Source organism: Amphiprion ocellaris, chromosome 10 (genome assembly GCF_022539595.1).
Source record: "Amphiprion ocellaris isolate individual 3 ecotype Okinawa chromosome 10, ASM2253959v1, whole genome shotgun sequence".
Lineage (NCBI taxonomy): Eukaryota > Metazoa > Chordata > Actinopteri > Pomacentridae > Amphiprion > Amphiprion ocellaris.
In genome coordinates this window covers 34,977,123-34,995,399 of record NC_072775.1, presented here as the reverse complement: position 1 = coordinate 34,995,399, position 18,277 = coordinate 34,977,123, and the positions used below count along the sequence as shown (strand labels likewise).

At 40.0% G+C, this 18,277-nt stretch overlaps 1 protein-coding gene across 2 annotated transcripts in view; it reads left to right on the top strand.

Annotated features, from left to right (window-relative positions):
- The first annotated feature begins 929 nt into the window (after window positions 1-929).
- The window catches only part of adcy8 (adenylate cyclase 8 (brain)), a 134,331-nt gene continuing 116,983 nt past the window's right edge, over window positions 930-18,277 (top strand). Inside the window, exon 1 of one of the 2 annotated variants that reach the window (XM_055014276.1) lies at window positions 930-2,763. In XM_055014276.1, coding sequence (XP_054870251.1) covers window positions 1,726-2,763 — 1,038 coding nt within the window. In that variant the 5' untranslated portion in view covers window positions 930-1,725. The remainder of the gene's footprint in view (window positions 2,764-18,277) is intronic. The other variant, XM_055014277.1, reaches the window with a different exon arrangement.

The following is an 18,277-nucleotide window of genomic DNA, read 5'->3' as shown; positions in this document are numbered from 1 at the left end:
AAAAATGTTCAAAAATTTCCCAAAAATGTTGAAAATGTGGACATCAGAAGTTTCACTGTGAAAATATATATTTTTTCTTCCAACTTCAGCTGTCAGTATTTTGCTGTAAATTAACCAGTATTTTTTATTTTTTAAATCTTTTTTAATAGTAGTTGTACAGAGCGAGTATCAGAGTACCTCATGCATTTAAAAAAACTGAATATTACATTTTTCTGCTCATAGAAAAATCTGTGCAATTTCTGAGTTTTTCTCCTTTTTATCTCCTTTTAATCTAATTCTTGACTATATATATATGTATATATATATATATATATATATATATATATATATATATATATATATATATATATATATATATATATATATATTTCTATGAGCAGAAAAATGTAATATTCAGTTTTTTATATATATATATATATGTACAGGTGCAGCTGTGTACGTGTGTACACACTTGCAGAATTTGTCCAATCTGTACATTTTCTGCATGAAGAATTTGCAGAACATTAACAGATTGCATATTTCTTGTTTATTCCTAGATTTTTTTTATTGATGTTCCTACATTTTTGCACCATCCTGTTTGCTGCTGCAAATATTATCTTCATCTTTATCTCATGTTCTGATCAGTTCTCCTCAGAGGAAAGAAGAAAAACAGAAAAAAGAAAGTTTGATGCAGAAGTCAATGGATTAAAAAGAAAAAGAACAAAAATGAAGAAGAGCTGGATGAGACACACACATTAAACACACACACACACACACACACACACACACACACACACACACACATTAAACACACACACTAAACACACACACATTAAACACACACACACACACACACACACAGACACACACACACACACACACACACACTCGGAGGTGACGTGACGTCAAACCGGAGCGCAGCTGACTCGTCCTCGCGCTGCTTCTTGCTGACCAGACTCGCGCTCCCTGCAAACCGACTCCACGCGGCCGCCGCTGCTCGTTCAGACACCGGAGAGGAAGAGGAGGAGACGAAGAGGAAGAACCGGGAGGTCTCCCGCGGAGCGACGGCTCACCGGAGGAGGAGGAGGAGGAGGGGGAGGAGGTGGAAGGAGGCTCCGTTATTTACCGGACACTCTCCGCGGAGACAGAGCACCGGGCACCGGGGAGCTCCCGCCCTCATCCAGGTGTTGCATCCAGAGCTCCGGTGCTGATGGAGCGCGAGGAGGGCTGAGCAGCTTCACGCGCAACAACAAGTTGAACATTTTCAATTCCTCCGCCTCGAGACCGATTTTTATTTTTATTTATTTATTTCCGGCTGAAGAACGGATTTTACCAAACGGATTATTTTTGGTTTTTTGGAGCATCTTGTTGACAGAAGGATTGACGGGAATTTTCTTCTCTGTTTTTGGAAACCGTGTCCGACTAACGGATCCGTGCCAGCGACGCACGAACCGTGTTCCGTGGTTCCGGTGAAGATCCCGTCCTGACACCGTCTCCTCCGTGTTTTTCACGGCGGCACCCCGATGCCGCGGTCGGCCGGTCGGCGCACGGTGGCTCGAGCTGCTGCCGGTGGTGGCGACGACGACGGCAGACTGCGCCGTTAATCCCGGAGATGCGTTTCCTCTCCGCCAGGATTTACGCGCTGCTTCTTCCGTGGAATCGTTCGCGTTACAATGACCTCCAGCCGCGCTCTCCCCCGTGCCGTGCCCGCCGCAACCCGACACAGAGGCACGCGCCCCCGGTTCGATGCGCACGAGAGGACGTCGTCTCCCCAAAACCGCTGAGCTAACGGACGGAGCGGAAACACACAGCGGAGCAGACCGACCGGAGCAGCACACTACCGAACCCGGACAGCGGCGACCGGCGGCGGCGATGGAGCTGTCGGAGGTCCGGTGCTCCAGCGCCAGCGAGGAGCTCTACACCATCAACCGGACACCGAGCAGCAACAACAGCAACAGCAGCGGCAGCGGCAGCGCGCGACCCAAACGGCTGCTGTGGCAGAACGCGGTGCGGCACATCACCGAGCAGCGCTTCATCCACGAGCAGGGCGGGGGCGGCGGAGGGGGGGTGAAGGGCGTCGGGCAGGACGAGCCCTACGACCCGAGCCAGGCCGGGAGGAAGCAGTCTGCGGGCCGGACGTCGGTGGGGGACCGGCACAACAACGGCGGGACCAAAGTGTTCCCGGAGCGCGCCAGCAGCGACCTGGGCTTCCTGCAGATCGACTGCGCTCCGAGCAACTCGGACTTCTTCCTGAACTGGGGCTACACGTACCGGGGCGTCATCTTCCCCACGCTGCGCAACGCCTTCAAGTCCCGGGACCTGGAGCGCCTCTACCAGCGCTACTTCCTGGGCCAGAGGCGCAAGTCCGTGGTGGTGATGAACATCCTGGACGTGGTGACCAAGCTGACCCTGCTGGTGCTGCACCTCACGCTGGCCTCCACCCCCATGGACCCCATCAAAGGCACGCTGCTGGGCTTCTTCACGGGCATCGAGGTCGTCATTTGTGCCTTAGTGGTGGTGCGGAAGGACACCACGTCGCACAGCTACCTGCAGTACAGCGGCGTGGTCACCTGGGTGGCTATGGCCACGCAGATCCTGGCGGCCGGGCTGGGCTACGGGCTGCTGGGGGACGGGGTGGGATACGTGCTCTTCACGCTGTTCGCCACCTACAGCATGCTGCCGCTGCCGCTCACCTGGGCCATCCTGGCGGGACTGTTCACCTCCGGGCTGCACATCCTGGTCCAGATGCTCATCTCCCAGCACGCGCAGCTCTCCAGCAACCAGGTGAGAGTCCACGTGCTGCTCCCCGCTCATCCCAGACTGTTTACTGTCTGCTGCAGTGCTGCTGCTGCTGCTGCTGCTGTTGTTGTGTTTGTGTGCAGCTGGAACCAGTCCTCCCAGTCCTCCCAGTCCTCCCAGTGCTCCCAGTCGGAGAGGAACAGCTGTGAATCTGTTGATCTACCTGAGCTCCGCTTGTTTCTTTCTGCAGTTTTAATCATGAAATGCGTCAGTTTGTTTGTGATCTGACTGCTGAGTGCTGAGCTTTCAGCACCAGGAGCTGTCACACACACACCTACACACACACACACACACACGCACACACACACACACACACACACACATACACACTAACACATACACAGGAGGTCCTGGAGGTTCAGCGCCCCCCTCTGGTCGACTGTATAATCCTAAATCAGCCTCTTTTTTTCTATCTGTGGATTAGTTACAGATTTGAAGACATCATGTTATAAATCTAAATGTTTTAAACTCAAATGAGGCCGTTTTCAAACAGATCTCACTTTAAACCAGGGGTGTCCAACATGCGGCCCGTGGGCCAACAGCGGTCCTCCAGAGGGTCCAAGCCGGTCCTCAAAGTGTAAAAATTCCAGAGAAGACATTAACTGCAGATTGTAAATTAGTAAAACTATAAATTTACCATAATTTCTAGACCATAACAAGTTTTTTTGATCATAAAGTAAAATACTAGATTGTTCATTGTTCTTTTGTCGTTTTGTGTCTCATTTTTTGTAATATGTTGTCTTGTTTTTGTTGTATATTTGTCTGACTTTTGTCATTTTGTTTCTGGTTTTTGTCATTTTTGTGTTTCTTTTTTGACTCACTTGTGTTGTTTGTCTACTTTTTTATTGTTTTGTTTCTTGTTTTTGTCATTTTTGGTCTCGTTTGTGTCATTTGTGTAATTTTTTTGTCTCATTTTTGTCGTTTATCCATTTTTTGTCGCTTTGTAACTTTTTTGTCTAATTTTTTAGTCTCGTTTCATGTCGTTTGTCTTGTTTTTGTCATTTTGCGTCTAATTTTTGTAATATTTTGTCTTGTTTTTGTTGTTTTTTGCCCTTTTTTTGTCTGACTTTTGTCATTTTGATCATAAAGTAAAATCCTTTCTGGTTCAGTTCCAGATGATTAAATGTTGTGTTCCTTTGTCGACACTCTGTGATCTGGAAGTTGTAACGTGGAAATGATAAACTGAGGCTGAATGTTGATGAAATTGAATGTATTTTTCTAAAGAAATGTCAGGTTGTTTATGATGTTTAGTAAAAAAAATAATTCCTTAAGTGTGAATTTTTTTTGTTTGCACTAAAACAAAGGAGGCATCAGGAGTTGTGGTTATTTCTAGGTTATTAGATGCTGTGATTTTACTGGAGATCAAACTGGACTGAATGTGGAACCTGGACTAAGATGAGTTTGACACCCTTGATTTAAACTGTCCTACAGACTGGAATCATCAATAAGTTATTTAGGATCTAAAACGTGCATTTTTCTCAAACCCTGAGGTGAAAAATGTCTCATTTTATCCCCAACCCAAACATTTTCCCGTTAACTGCCACACAGGAGCAAATATTCACATTTAAGAAGCTGCATTTTAAGGGAGTTTTCAGATTACTCCATTAGTAGATCAGCAGAAGGTGAGGATTAATCTGGTGGTTGAAGTTAAAGCGATGAACTGACAGCAGAATCCTTAAAAAACCTCAGAACACCAGCAGAGAAAGCTCTTAAATGGATAAATGTGAGTTTGAGTTGTCTGATGTGGATCTAGACGACTTGTTGGAGGGAGAATCTGAAAGTTGCTCAGTGTTTCTGAAGATTCAGTGGTGAGAGTTTGCAGCTGGAATTTATTGGTGATTTGTTGTTGTGAAATTCTACAACTGAACTGCTCCTTCTTGTCTTTTGTGGATCTTTTTGGTTTAGAAAAAGGGTCATTTTGTGGCTGGAAATTACAGCTGGATGAGTAGTTTTTGTAGAAATGCATGAAAAAGAAAGTTATTGCTTGATTCCTGGAGGCAGAGTTGGAACTTTCTAGGGTCAGTTTAAGCGACGAAAACAATGTGCTGAAATGACCTTACCTCAAATCCATGAAGACGTATTTTTGATTGAACCGTGTGTAAAAAGTCGTCCTGTTTGCTGTTTGTTCATTTCAAGCCAATGACCCAATCATCGTCTGTTTCCTGGTTCATTTCTACACATCAGTTTCAGTCTCTCAGTACTTTGATGGATTTGTTGGTTTTAACACGTCAGCAGCAACGTTTTCTCGCTTCGTTCAGCTGAGGAGCAGATCAAGGACGAAAACCAGCAGATGTTTTGTGTGAAACTCTTCACCTGAAGTGGATTATTCACTTTTAAGTCGGCCAGTTTGTCTTTCTGGAGGTGAGAGTTGAATGATCTCGAGTCTCATTTCTGAGTAAAACTCTTGGCGTCGGCAGTCAGACCAAATGAAAGATTTATTTCCCCTGTCGGCTGTTTGCAGATTTCCCAGAGTGGTTTGCTTGGATTTGCATCGAAGAGTTTATAGATCAAAACAAACATGTAATGAGCAACAAGTAAATGCATGTACAGTGCTGTGAAAAAGTATTTGCCCCCTCAAATTCTCAAATTCTTCTTTTTTTGCATATTTTCCCGACTTTAATGTTTAACATCATCAAACAAATGTAAATATCAGACAAAGATAACCCAAGTCAGCACAAAATGCAGTATTTAAATCAGGATTTTATTTATTCAAAGCTACCTGGCCCTGTGTGAAAAAGTAATCGCCCCCTAAACCTAATAACTTATTGGGCCTCAGCAGCAACTGCTGAAAGCAAGTGTTTTCTAGAACTTGGTCCACTCTTGATGCAGAATTGTTTTAATTCAGCAGCACTGGAAGGTTTTCCACCTTGAACGTCCTTTTTAAGGTCATGCCAGCATTTCAATCATATTCAAGTCCAGATTTTGACGAGGCCACTCCAAAACCTTGATCTAGTTTTTATTAAGCCGTTCAGAAATCGGCTTGCTTTTGTGTTTTGGATCATTGTCCTGCTGCAGAACTCAAGTGAGCTTCAGCTTGAGGTCAGGAACTGATGGTTGAATGTTTTCCTTCAGGATTTTCTAATAGAGAGCAGAATTCATGGTTCCATCAATCACAGCAAGTAGTCCAGGTCCTGAAGCAGCAAAGCAGCCCCAGATCATCACACTACCACTACCATGTTTGACTGTTGCTATGCTCTTTTTCTGAAAAGTTGCTAAGGATAGTGACTGCTCTAATGGGGCTTCTGGTGTAGCACCTGGGGCTGGTAGCCTGACTTCTTGAATGGATAGTGTACCATCTGATATCGCTGGAGCCAGTATTTGGGCATCTGGTGTTGCTGGAGGACCTTGGGTTGCTGGAGGACCTTGGGTTGTTGAGGGACCGTGGGTAGTTGGGGGACCGTGGGTTTTTTGGGGATCTTGGGTTGCTGGAGGACCTTGGGTTGTTGGGCAATTTTGGGTTGTTGGGGACCTTGGGTTGCTGGAGGACCTTGGGTTGTTGGGGGACCTTGGGTTGTTGGGGGACCTTGGGTTGTTGGGGGACCTTGGATTGCTGGAGGACCTTGGGTTGCTGGGGGACCTTGGGTTTTTGGAGGACCTTGGGTTGCTGGAGGACCTTGGGTTGTTGGGGGACCTTGGGTTTTTGGGGGACCTTGGGTTGCTGGAGGACCTTGGGTTCTTGGAGGATCTTGGGTTGTTAGGGGACCTTGGGTTTTTGGGGGACCTTGGGTTGTTGGGGGACCGTGGGTTGTTGGGGGACCTTGGGTTGTTGGGGGACCTTGGGTTGCTGGAGGACCTTGGGTTGCTGGAGGACATGGGGGACCTTGGGTTATTGGGGCCAGATGTAACGAGGCACACACCTTCCAAGAAGTCCAACTTTTGTCTTGTCAGTCTGTGGAATTTTCTCCCAAAAGTCTTGGGGATCTTTCAGATGTTTGTTTGCAAAAGTAAGACAAGCGTTTACGTTCTTTCTGGTCAGTGGTTTTGGCCTTGGAACTCTGTCATGGATCCATTTCTGCCCAGTCTCTTCCTTATTGTTGAGTCATGAACACTGACCTTAACTGAGGCCAGGGAGACCTGCAGGTCTTTAGATGCCATCCTGGGTTTGTTGGTGACCTCCTGGATGAGTCGTCGCTGTCCTCTTGAAGTAATGTTGGTAGGGAAGGTTCTCCACTGTTCCATGTTTTCTCCATCTGTGGATAATGGTTCTCACCGTGGTTCTCTGGAGTCCTAAAGCTTTAGAAAGGGCTTTGTAACCCTTTTTGGACTGATAGATGACATCTGTTCCTGAATTTCTTTGGTTGCAGGTTTTTGAGATCGTCTGGTTGACTTCATTTTGTCAGATGGTTCTATTGAAGTGATTTCTTCATTGAACAGGTCTGGAGGTCATCAGGCTTGGTTGTGGTCAGTGACACTGAACTCGCTTTCCCAAAAATGTGATTATCCACAGTTAATTCATGACTTAACAAGAGGGGCAATTACTTTTTCACACAGGGCCAGGTAGGTTTGGACGGCTTTTTCCCTTAAAACATTGAATCGTCATTTAAAACTGCTTTTTTTGTCTACATTGGTTAGCTTTGTCTAATATTTAAGTTTCTTTGATGCTTTTCAACATTTAAATGGGAAATATTTTTTTAAAAAAGAATTCATGAAGGGGCAAATATTTTTTCACGACACTAGATGTAAAACTGATTTCAAAGGATGATTCTCTTTTGTTTTTTCAAAGGATGATTCTGATTTATTTCTGTTATTGTTAAGTTTGTTTTAGCACTCGAATGAGATTTTTGAAACATGAAGCTGCACAGAATGGCGTTTATTTGGGTTAAAGGTGTAAATACCCTGCAGAGTCATAAAAAATACACTCTAAATGAGTCACTTTAAACGTTTGTTTTCCGTTTGACTAAAGGGAAACACATAAATTAGCACCATTAGCTATTCAGAGATACATTCTGTATAACCCAGTTTTCTTTGTTCTGTATTAACATGATTTTTCTACATGTTTTATTTGTGTAGATTCTCATAAATCCAAAGACTTTCAGTACTAAGCAGCTTCTTCATTTGGAGGAGCCTCTTGAAGAACCAAAAACACAAGTCCAGCTGCCTTTTTACTGGATTTTTGAGCACATTTTTTGTCAAAATCAGCCAAAAATCTGTCAGTTCTGATGTTACAGATGCAACAACTCTGTTTGGTCTTCGAGTATTTATAGATTCGGTGAGTTGAGTTGTGGCTCAGTTTGGTGCATTAGTCCAGTTACTGGACCTGAAAAATGGAGCATTTTTCCCGTTATCAGACCCATCGTTTATTTAATTTGATTCCTGGTTAAAAAGTGAATTAAACAGATGCACCAGAATGTTAAAAAGTTGACTTTTGTGACTTTTGTTGAAAGTTTTTATGACGAATCTCCAAGAAATGTCAAAAAACAAGTCTGTCAGGTAGAGCACAACTTTCTCTGATTTAAGGGTTATTGGAGTCTTTTTGATATTTTATTTAAAAGACAGAGTTCACAAACACATGCAGAGAGAAACACTAAAAATGAGGATTTGGTTCCAACAAGAACTCAGCTGCATGGAAAACTGGTCAGTTTGACTCTTTATATCGGCAGCAAAACCAGATCTGAATGCAAACCAAAGCAAAAAACAGTTTTCAGTTTTATACGTCTTCACCGAGGTTCCAAACTGCCTTTTGTCAGTTATTCTTTATTTCCTATGCAGATGCCCTCCTCCACAAAACCTTCAAATCCTTCTGAAATGACAAATTCTTTTTCCAGTTATTCAAGTCATCTGCTGACAAAATTAAAACGGTTTCTTCTTTTCTAGCTTTAAACAAAACATCCGTAAGACTAACAAGCATTTCAGCAAAGACTTTAAGTTGTGTTTTTATGAATTTTGACACTAAGGTTTTAATTTCTACTGCAGATGTTTATCAGTTCCTCATCTCGGTTATCATTTATTACTAATAATCAGTATCAGTGGACCTTTAATTTTAATTTTTGTTAATGTTAATTTGCAATTTTTACATCTAGTTTGTCGATTTCTGGCATATTGGTTAAATTAAATCTGCAGATTTGCTGTTTTTCTCTGGTTTATATCATCATGAACTGAGTATCTTTGAACTCTTAAGTCAGACTAAACAAGACATTTAAATACTGTTGTGCCTTATATTAGCATTTTTCACAGTTTATTGACATTTTGTAGACAGAATGAGTCTGATTTGAGGAAAAAACATGCATTCACTGGATGATTCGAAGACATAACCCTCAGGTTTTTCAGACTGAGTCGTGAGAAGCTATCCTTCTTCTTGTCTTGTGTTGTTGGTGCGTTCGGTATATTTAGAGATTTTATTCCAGATTATTCCTGTCGTCTCGTGCAAATCAGTCACACAGAGTTTTTGAGTCACAACTTATTTTCGGCGCATTAGTCGATGCAGCTCCGAGTCACCGCAGATAATCAGGAAACTGCAGAAGGAACCCAGTGAGCGTGCCCAGTGCCGCCGGTGTCGGACCCAATCCCATCATGCTTCACTCTGAGCTGATGCCGCTGACCCAGTGTGGCCGGACAGATGTGTGCAGATGTGTGGTCTCTGTTGTTGTAGCTCAGGGGGATTTTAGCAGACTGTGGTTCAACCGTGCTGCTTTTTCCTCGGAAAAGTCCCAAGTTTAGAACTTTAGGAACGTTAGCTGGATCTAAAACCTGACTAATCAAAACAATCTCTGATGGCTGGTAGATTAAACCGTAATCAAGCCGTAAGACTGGGGTGTCAAACATACGGCCTTTGCAAAGTGTAAAAACTGAATTATCTGCAAAAATGAGTATTACAATCCCCAAAACGGCTGAATTTTAATTACAGTTGCACTTATTTGTTAATTAATCAATTAACTGCTGTCAGAAACTAATTCAGCAAGAAAGCTGATGTTTGATGAACTGTTTTGAGTCTTTTCTTTGGCAAAAATGTCCAAAATGGGAATATTTTTCAGTTTTTCTGTGTTGTTTTTAGCTTTTAGTTTGGTTTTCATTGGTGTTTTCATGTGGTGCAGCACAGATTTATTTAGTTTTTTTTTAACCAAATAACAAAGTTAACAAATGAAATCTGTCCTAATAAATCATTTTTCTAACATTTAGAGATGCATTCCTTGTTGTAAAGCTCAGGTGTGGTGTAAAAAGCAGCGTTTTGATTTAAATTGTGTGCAAACAGGTGAATTATGGCGCTTTTGGCTTTCCATACAGGCTCCAGATGATGTTGAAAACCTATATTTCTTCCTCTTTATGTCTCCTTTTGTCGGTTTCTTTCAGCTCAGTTATTTCCACCTCTCTAACTGTTCACATATCAAGGATTACCGGTGGCTTTCTGACTGCTTTTAATGTCAAATATCTCCACATTTTCTGATGTTTCAGCAACTAATTTTGCTCTCTTTTCACGACTCTTGTGTTTTTGCTTGATAAAGCTGACATATCAGTTAAAAAGTGCTTTAATTGGGACTTTTCTGCTCAGAATTCTCCACCTTTGGCGCCCTGTTGTCCTCGTTTAACCCCAAAACCGCCGTCTTCCATCATTTCCTCGCCTCCCTTCAGCCTCATTCTCCCCATCAAACCCAGAATAGCCTCCATCGATCCTCCTCCGTCGTTTAAAGCCCCGTTGGTTTGCTCCTCATCCTTTGTGTCCGTCTGCAGTCATCGACTGCTTTCACCCCAGTCCTCTTTCTTCTGTTGTTTTCTCCTGGTTCTCTCCTTGAGTCGTTTCCCGGCTGCTAAACAAACGTTAAATGAACAGATCAGGTCGTTCTGGAGGAGTGTGAATGATAATGTGTGTTTTTTGTATTTATTTACTCTGGTTCACCCACATGTTCGGCTGATTAGCGGCTTCCTGCTTCCTCCTTTCAAGGTCAAACTGGGCTTACCTGCAGCGCCGGCTGCAGCAGAGAGATAAAACAGCCGAGTGTGGATTTCACCACCTTCCTTTCCAATCTCCTTCAGCGACGGAGGGTTTAGCATCCCAATGGCTTCCTGCTCGTCCTTTTCAACTCACTCTGCTCTCATTTACATTTTAGATTTGGGACGTTTTATGTAGGAAACAGGGTTGGTTTTTTTTGAAGCTCCACTGAGTCATCTTGACCTCAATTTGTCGAATTTGAACAAAAACAAGAAAAAATTGTGATTTATCTGTTACAAAATGTACATTAGAGTCTCATGTTGGTTCTCAGAGGAGTATGTGGTGAAATATTAAAGAGAAATAAATGAAATAATCGCATTTATCGTGTAAATTCCTTGTTACCGGGCAGATATCCATCCATCCATCCAGACACATTTGAAGACATTCTGGACAAATTTGAGGAATTTTTTAAAATCATTTTCATCCATTTTGCATTACTTTGGACAATCTGTAAGTCATTTGGGACAATTTTCATGTCATTTTTAGCATTTTTTTCAAGAAAAAAACACTTTCTGTTGCTAATTTATGCTAAATGCTTTTAGTTGCTGTGCACAGAGAAGCTTCTAGTCTCCACCAAAAATTGACCTGAAAATGTTTAATTAAGGAGCTCTAATGTTACATTTAGCTCAGCTGAAACCAGGTTGTGTTATCTAGATGTGCATCGGTGTAACAGATGAAAACGTTGGTGTAAATGTTGTTTATGAGACTGAAATGGGTGCAATCTGCAGTCATGTTTGAGGATTTCTCGTCTCTGTTGACCTGAAAGTCTTTGTCTCTAGATGTTCTTCTAGTTTGATGAGATAAACGTTATTTTAGGAGGAAAAACACAAGACAAAACTGTGATTTATCTGCTGCAGTCGTATTTGGACGTTGGTTCTCTGAGGACAGTGACAATAGTCTTTGCTGGAGCTCGTTGTTGCCGGGCAGGATTGGCGTGTGATCGGCAGCCATGTTGATCCTGACACACTTTGTGTTTTCTTTCGTGTCCGTGACCTTTCCAGCGTCATCCAGCCGGCGTTCAGCTTCGCTTCGCTGCGTCTCTCTGCAGCCGAGCGTCTCCGGACTGACTCAGCTGGATGAAGATGGTTTCTGGGGGAGGAATCGGTGACTCCCCCTCCTCCTTACCCGACACTGCACTCAGCCGCTCTTAATATTTAATGAAGGATCGGCAGCTGCAGCTTTTCCAGCTTTTAGCGTATTGGAGTTTTCCAGTGACATTTCTGTGGGGTGACCTCCAGAAAATTACCACAGACCAGAAAAGCTTCGTTCTCGCTCTGGTGTCGTTAATGAAATGCAGAATTATTCACAACAGGAATCAGAAAAACTTATTTAAAGAAGAAAGGTGTCATATTTGATAATTATCCACTAAACATTTCCTTCAGACGTTGAATATTGACTGAAAATTAAAGCTCCAGGCTCCTGATCAGTGAGCCTTTAAATAAGAACCAAATCAAACTCATGACAAACTCTCAAATAGCGCACAGGAGATTTCACTTTTCACTTGCATCACAGAGAAAATTTAGTTTTCTGAAGTTATTTCCTCATCTAAAAACCCGTTAAACAATGGTGGAACACTTTAACGTCCAAATAATGTAAAAACTGTTAAAATAACAGCAAATATCTGTGAAATAATTAGATTTTTAGCTGATAGAATACAGCACACTGCAAAAACTCCAAATCTTACCAAGTCTGTTTGTCTTATTTTTAGTCAGAATGTCTCATTCCTCTTGATTTAAGATAAATTCACTGAACAAGTGACATTTCAGCAGATGGAGGGACTTGTTTTAAGACAATGCATCTTAAATATCTTGTTCAGTCAAACAATCTGGAAATTATCTTTTATTGAGTTGAATTTTACAAGAAAACTCAAAATAAGTTTAACCCTCATGTCGTCCTGCGGGTCAAAATTGACCCGTTTTAAAGTTTGAAAATGTGGGGAAAATATATTTTCACAGTGAAACTTCTGATGTCTACATTTCTGAACATTTTTTGGTGGAAAAAAAGAAATGTTAAAAATGTTTCTTAAGAACATTCACATAAAAATCTACCAAAATCCAGTGAAATTCACTGGATTTTGGTAGATTTTTATGTGAATGTTCTTAAAGAAAATATTAGAAGTTTTACTGATATATATGGAATCACTTTAGATATTTTTAGGATTTTTTTGGAAGATCTTTATTCATTTTTTGAAAATATTTACAAAAATTTTCTTGCCAAATTTGGGCGATTTTTTTTAAAATAAAACTTTTAAGGAATTATTGGAATTTTCTTCCTGAAGGTTTTTGCAAATTTTCAGAAATTTGGGGAATTTTGTTGCAGATTTTAGTTTTTTTTTTTCAGAAAAGGAAACAATATTTTTCCCTTATTCTATTGGCAGATTTTTTCACTTATTTCAAGGTAAAAGTTCCTTGAAATCAGTGTTTTTTTCTTGTTTTGAGAGGAGCATTTTTTCCAGTGCATGGCTAGAGTAAAGATAAGGTTCTTCGACCTTTCAGCCAACTGTAAAGGCCGGCAGAGATTCCAGAGCAGATAAATCAGGTTTTGTTTGATCCTGGAGCTGAACTTTAGCATTTTGTTGCTTCTTTTGTAGCTCGACTCTCCTGAATCGTTCGGTCGACCTCCAGACTTCCCTCCTTCCTTTCTTCTTGCCAAACGCTGACTCAGCAGCCTCCATTCTGGGCTCGTTCATCTCCGTGAAGCTTCTCCTCCTGACAGAACCTAATTACTGCTTCGTGTCGCTCCGCTGGTACATTTAGAAGACGGCTGATGGATTTCCTGAACTTTTTTCGGAAGCAGTTTGTCAGCAGAACGCGCTTCTTTTTTCTGCAGCCTCTAGTCGAGGTTTCAGTTTCAGTTAGCCTTAGGTTTTACTGTCGTTTAAAATTAAAAACACCAGAGGACCAGAAGAGCGTCACAATGACGTTAGATCTCACAAACTCTCTGGTTTTATCAAACAAACCTGGATGTAAGAAACGCTGCGGTGATAGCAGATGATGTGAGCAGAAACACATCTTAATTAGTCCATTAATCCTGAAAGCACACCTTAATTAGTCCATTAATCCAGAAAACACATCTTAATTAGTCCATTAATCCTGAAAGCACACCTTAATTAGTCCATTAATCCTGAAAGCACACCTTAATTAGTCCATTAATCCTGAAAGCACACCTTAATTAGTCCATTAATCCAGAAAACACACCTGAATTAGTCCATTAATCTTGAAAACACACCTTAATTAGTCCATTAATCCAGAAAATACACCTTAATTAGTCCATTAATACAGAAAACACACCTGAATTAGTCCATTAATCTTGAAAACACACCTTAATTAGTCCATTAATCCATAAAACACACCTTAATTAGTCCATTAATCCTGAAAGCACACCTTAATTAGTCCATTAATCCTGAAAGCACACCTTAATTAGTCCATTAATCCAGAAAACACACCTGAATTAGTCCATTAATCTTGAAAACACACCTTAATTAGTCCATTAATCCATAAAACACACCTTAATTAGTCCATTAATACAGAAAACACACCTGAATTAGTCCATTAATCCAGAAAACACATCTTAATTAGTCCATTAATCCTGAAAGCACACCTTAATTAGTCCATTAATCCTGAAAGCACACCTTAATTAGTCCATTAATCCTGAAAGCACACCTTAATTAGTCCATTAATCCAGAAAACACACCTGAATTAGTCCATTAATCTTGAAAACACACCTTAATTAGTCCATTAATCCAGAAAATACACCTGAATTAGTCCATTATTCTAGAAAACACCTTAATTAGTACATTAATCCAGAAAACACACCTTAATTAGTCCATTAATCCATAAAACACACCTTAATTAGTCCATTAATCCAGAAAACACACCTGAATTAGTCCATTAATCAATTAATTTCCTGCAAAAATACAGAAATAATCAACAATTTTCTCATTTCAGTCTCTCAAAAGTGAGGATTTCTCTGTTTTCTATCTTTATAAACTAAAATGTTTTTGACTGATAGCTGGACAAAACAAGCAATTTAAAGTTAACTCCCTGCTGATGACAGGAAGATACACCTTAATCGATTAATTGGTCAATTAATCAATTAGTTTAATGCAAAAATAGAGAGATAATATCAATATGTGTCTTGTTTTAGAATCTCAAAAGCGAGGATTTCTTTGTTTTCTGTCTTTATTAAACTGAATATTTTCTGATTTTGTTTAAAGACGACACTTTGCTGATGACAAGAAACTCCACCTTAATTGATTAATTGGTTAATTAATTTAAGGTTTTAGGATCTCCATGTTCTTCATCACAGTCGCTTTGTGTTTCTCTGAATCTTAAAATCTTGAAATAAGTAAATAAAACACCAACGACTCTGTTCATGCACTAATTTTTCAACTGGCACGGAATAATTTCACTTAAAATTTGTTAAAAGAACCATTTAAACTGGACTTTTACTTCATTCCTCTCAACTTAAAAACACTAAAACAACAAAGAAATATCTGTAAATCAGAAGAATGAGGCTGCAAGAAGAGATTTTAATCCCCAGTTTCTGATTAAAGACAATTTTCTGGGCAGAAATGGAGATTTAGAAACGTGAGATTTACAGAAAATAGTGGAGAAAAATGTTTGGAGAAAAGTTGATAAAATGTTGAATAAAGTTGCACAAAAATTGCCCCAAAAAATCTAATTAGACATTTTACAAGAAAAAAAAAGAATCCCATGAATAAATATCTAATTTATGAGAAATTGGGCAAAGTTTACACAAAATAATATTTGCAGAATAAGGTCATAAAAAACACAAATTTTCTGGAGAAAAATGTCCGATTTGGGATTAAATTTTTAATGTCAAAATATTCACAGATAAATGTTTAATTTTATGAGAACTTTAAAGAACTTTTTGCAGATCATTATGGGTCTAAAATCGGTTCTTCTTTACATTTTTAGTTCCATTTATCTTCTGACTGGAGGCTTTAATCGGTATCCTGTGAACTCGCTTCAGATGTTCCTTTATCATGTAAAATAGCTTTAAATACTAATTAAAGCTGCAAGCATCATTGGTTGAGTCCGCGCATCCTTGCTGGTCAGTGAATCCACGCTTGTCCACCAGGTGGCGCTGCGACTGAGACTGTATTTCAGCCTATGGATGTGATCAGGGTTAAACTCTGATCAAACATGTAAAGTTTGAGGCAGATTGGAGCATGTACAGGCCAGTTAGACAGCACTTCCTGTTTCATGGCAAAACGTCAAAATTCTGCCGGCCGCCATTTCCATTTCCATTTTTTGCCAAGCATTTTATAACTTTTGCTCACCCATGCCTGGAGTACATCCTGGCCAAATTTGAGCTCTGTCAGGGCTGCCTTGTTTGAGTTTACAGCTTTTGAAAATGTCCAAAATATGTCACATAATTCAAAATGGCTGACTTCCTGTTGTGTTTTGGGCATGGGTGTCAATTATACGTTTGTGCGTTTGGACTTGACAAGTCCCATACATGTACCAAATTTCATAGCTGGAGCTCACACGTCGTGGTCGTAATAAATGTTTGAATTTTTCCAGGGGGCGCTATTGAGTCATTCCCCTAAATGTAAACTTTTGTGACATGTGTACAAATTTTCACACGTTTTTGAGTATTTTTAGGGCCTCAAAAACACATTTCTTTCATCGGACGAAGAATGTATAATAACAGACCAAAGGGTTTGAGTCGAGTCGTCACACCGTCGGTGCTCGGAACCTAAAATATCGCAGCTTTAACGGGTTTTTAAAAGTTCTCAGCCAAACTGTTCATCAAAGGTCCTCCTTTGTTCTGAGAGGAAATTTAAAAAGCTTCTGCTCAGCAAATTGGAGGAGTTTTGGTGCAGAGAATCGATTTAAAGGATCAGAAAAGCAGAAGCTGGAGGCTCCTGATGACTAATTAACAGAATCTCACGCTGAATTAGGAAACCAGGACGTGTGATCCTGAAAACGAGCAGATTTAACTCTGCTGCTGCTTCTTCCTCCCTGCTTTAATTAAACGTCTCCTGCTGGTCGGGAGGTTAAAGGACGAAGAGAATCGATCCGATCTGAACAGTTTGACCCGGTGGAGGTCGAAGGAGCAACAAGCTGACGGATGGAACAGGTGGAACTCATCCGTCTTCATCGAGTCGGTCTGAAAACCAAACACAACGCTGCATATGGAGGTCTGGTTTAGTTCTGAGTGCAAATGAATCTTAAAATCCAGACATCAGATTAAACTTAATCAACGGTGCAAGAAAACTATTATTTAGCAATTAGCTCGCAAGTCCATCAAATATTTTTTTTTTGAGGTAATTTCTTTAGGGATGTTAGTGGGCATAATTGCTGAAAATGAATCTACACCAATAATTTCAATTGATGCACTGTAAAAAATGTTTCTACATTTTACGGTGAAAAACTGTCAAACCACGACGGTAAAAATTTATAAACTTTAAATCAGTTTGCTGCAGTTTATTCAACACTGAATCACTAATAAGCACTAATAAGCTAATCAGGAGAAAAGTGTGTTTTTTAGAATTTTTTTTCTCTTGAAAAAATACGTTTCTCGACTCCTGTACAGTTTTAACCTTTGCATTGTCCTGCGGGTCAAAATTGACCCGTTTTAAAGTTTGAAAATGTGGGAAAAAATAAATGTTTTCACAGTGAAACTTCTGATGTCCACATTTTCAACATTTTTGGGAAATCTTTGAACATTTTTTGGTGGAATAAAAAAAATGTTAAAAATGTTTCTTAAGAACACACATTATTATACATATTACGACATATTTTCCATTTGACCCTCCTGTTGTCCTCATTTATGGGCAGTAAAAAATATTGTTTCCTTGTCTGAAAAAAATCCAAAAATTCAGCAAAAAAATTCAACAAATTTCTGAAAATTTTCAAAACCTTCATGAAGAAAATTCCAATAATTTCTTAAAAATTTCCCTTAAAAGTTTTAGTTAAAAATAAATCCCCCAAATTTGGCAAGAACATTCTTGTAATTATTTTCGAAAATTGAGTAAAAATCTTCCAAAAAAAATCCTAAAAACATCTAAAGTGATTCCATATATATCAGTAAAACTTCTAATATTTTCTTTAAGAACATTCACATAAAAATCCTTCAAAATCCAGCAAAATTCGCTGAATTTTGGTTGATTTTTTTGTGAATCTTCTTAAAGAAACATTTTTAACATTTCTATTTTTCCACCAAAAAATGTTCAAAGATTTCCCAAACATGTTGAAAATGTGGACATCAGAAGTTTCACTGTAAAAATATTTTTTTTTCCACATTTTCAAACTTTAAAACAGGTCAATTTTAATCTGCAGGACGACAGCAGAGTCAAGTTAAATCACGTTTTTAACCCTAAAATCAACAAAATCAATGCATTTCTTTACCATAAATGTAGAAAATGTTTTGCTGTAATTTTATGGCAGCATTCAGGCGACCACAGTTGTAGGAATTTTTTTTACAGTGTGCATGTTTTTGTTTTTTGGTTTTTTGCACTTTATGTCCTTACAGCAAATGTTTTTCTTTCTGTAATTCTTGTGTCGTGGTGTCTGTTGCTTTTGGCTCCTAGAAAATGACATTTAA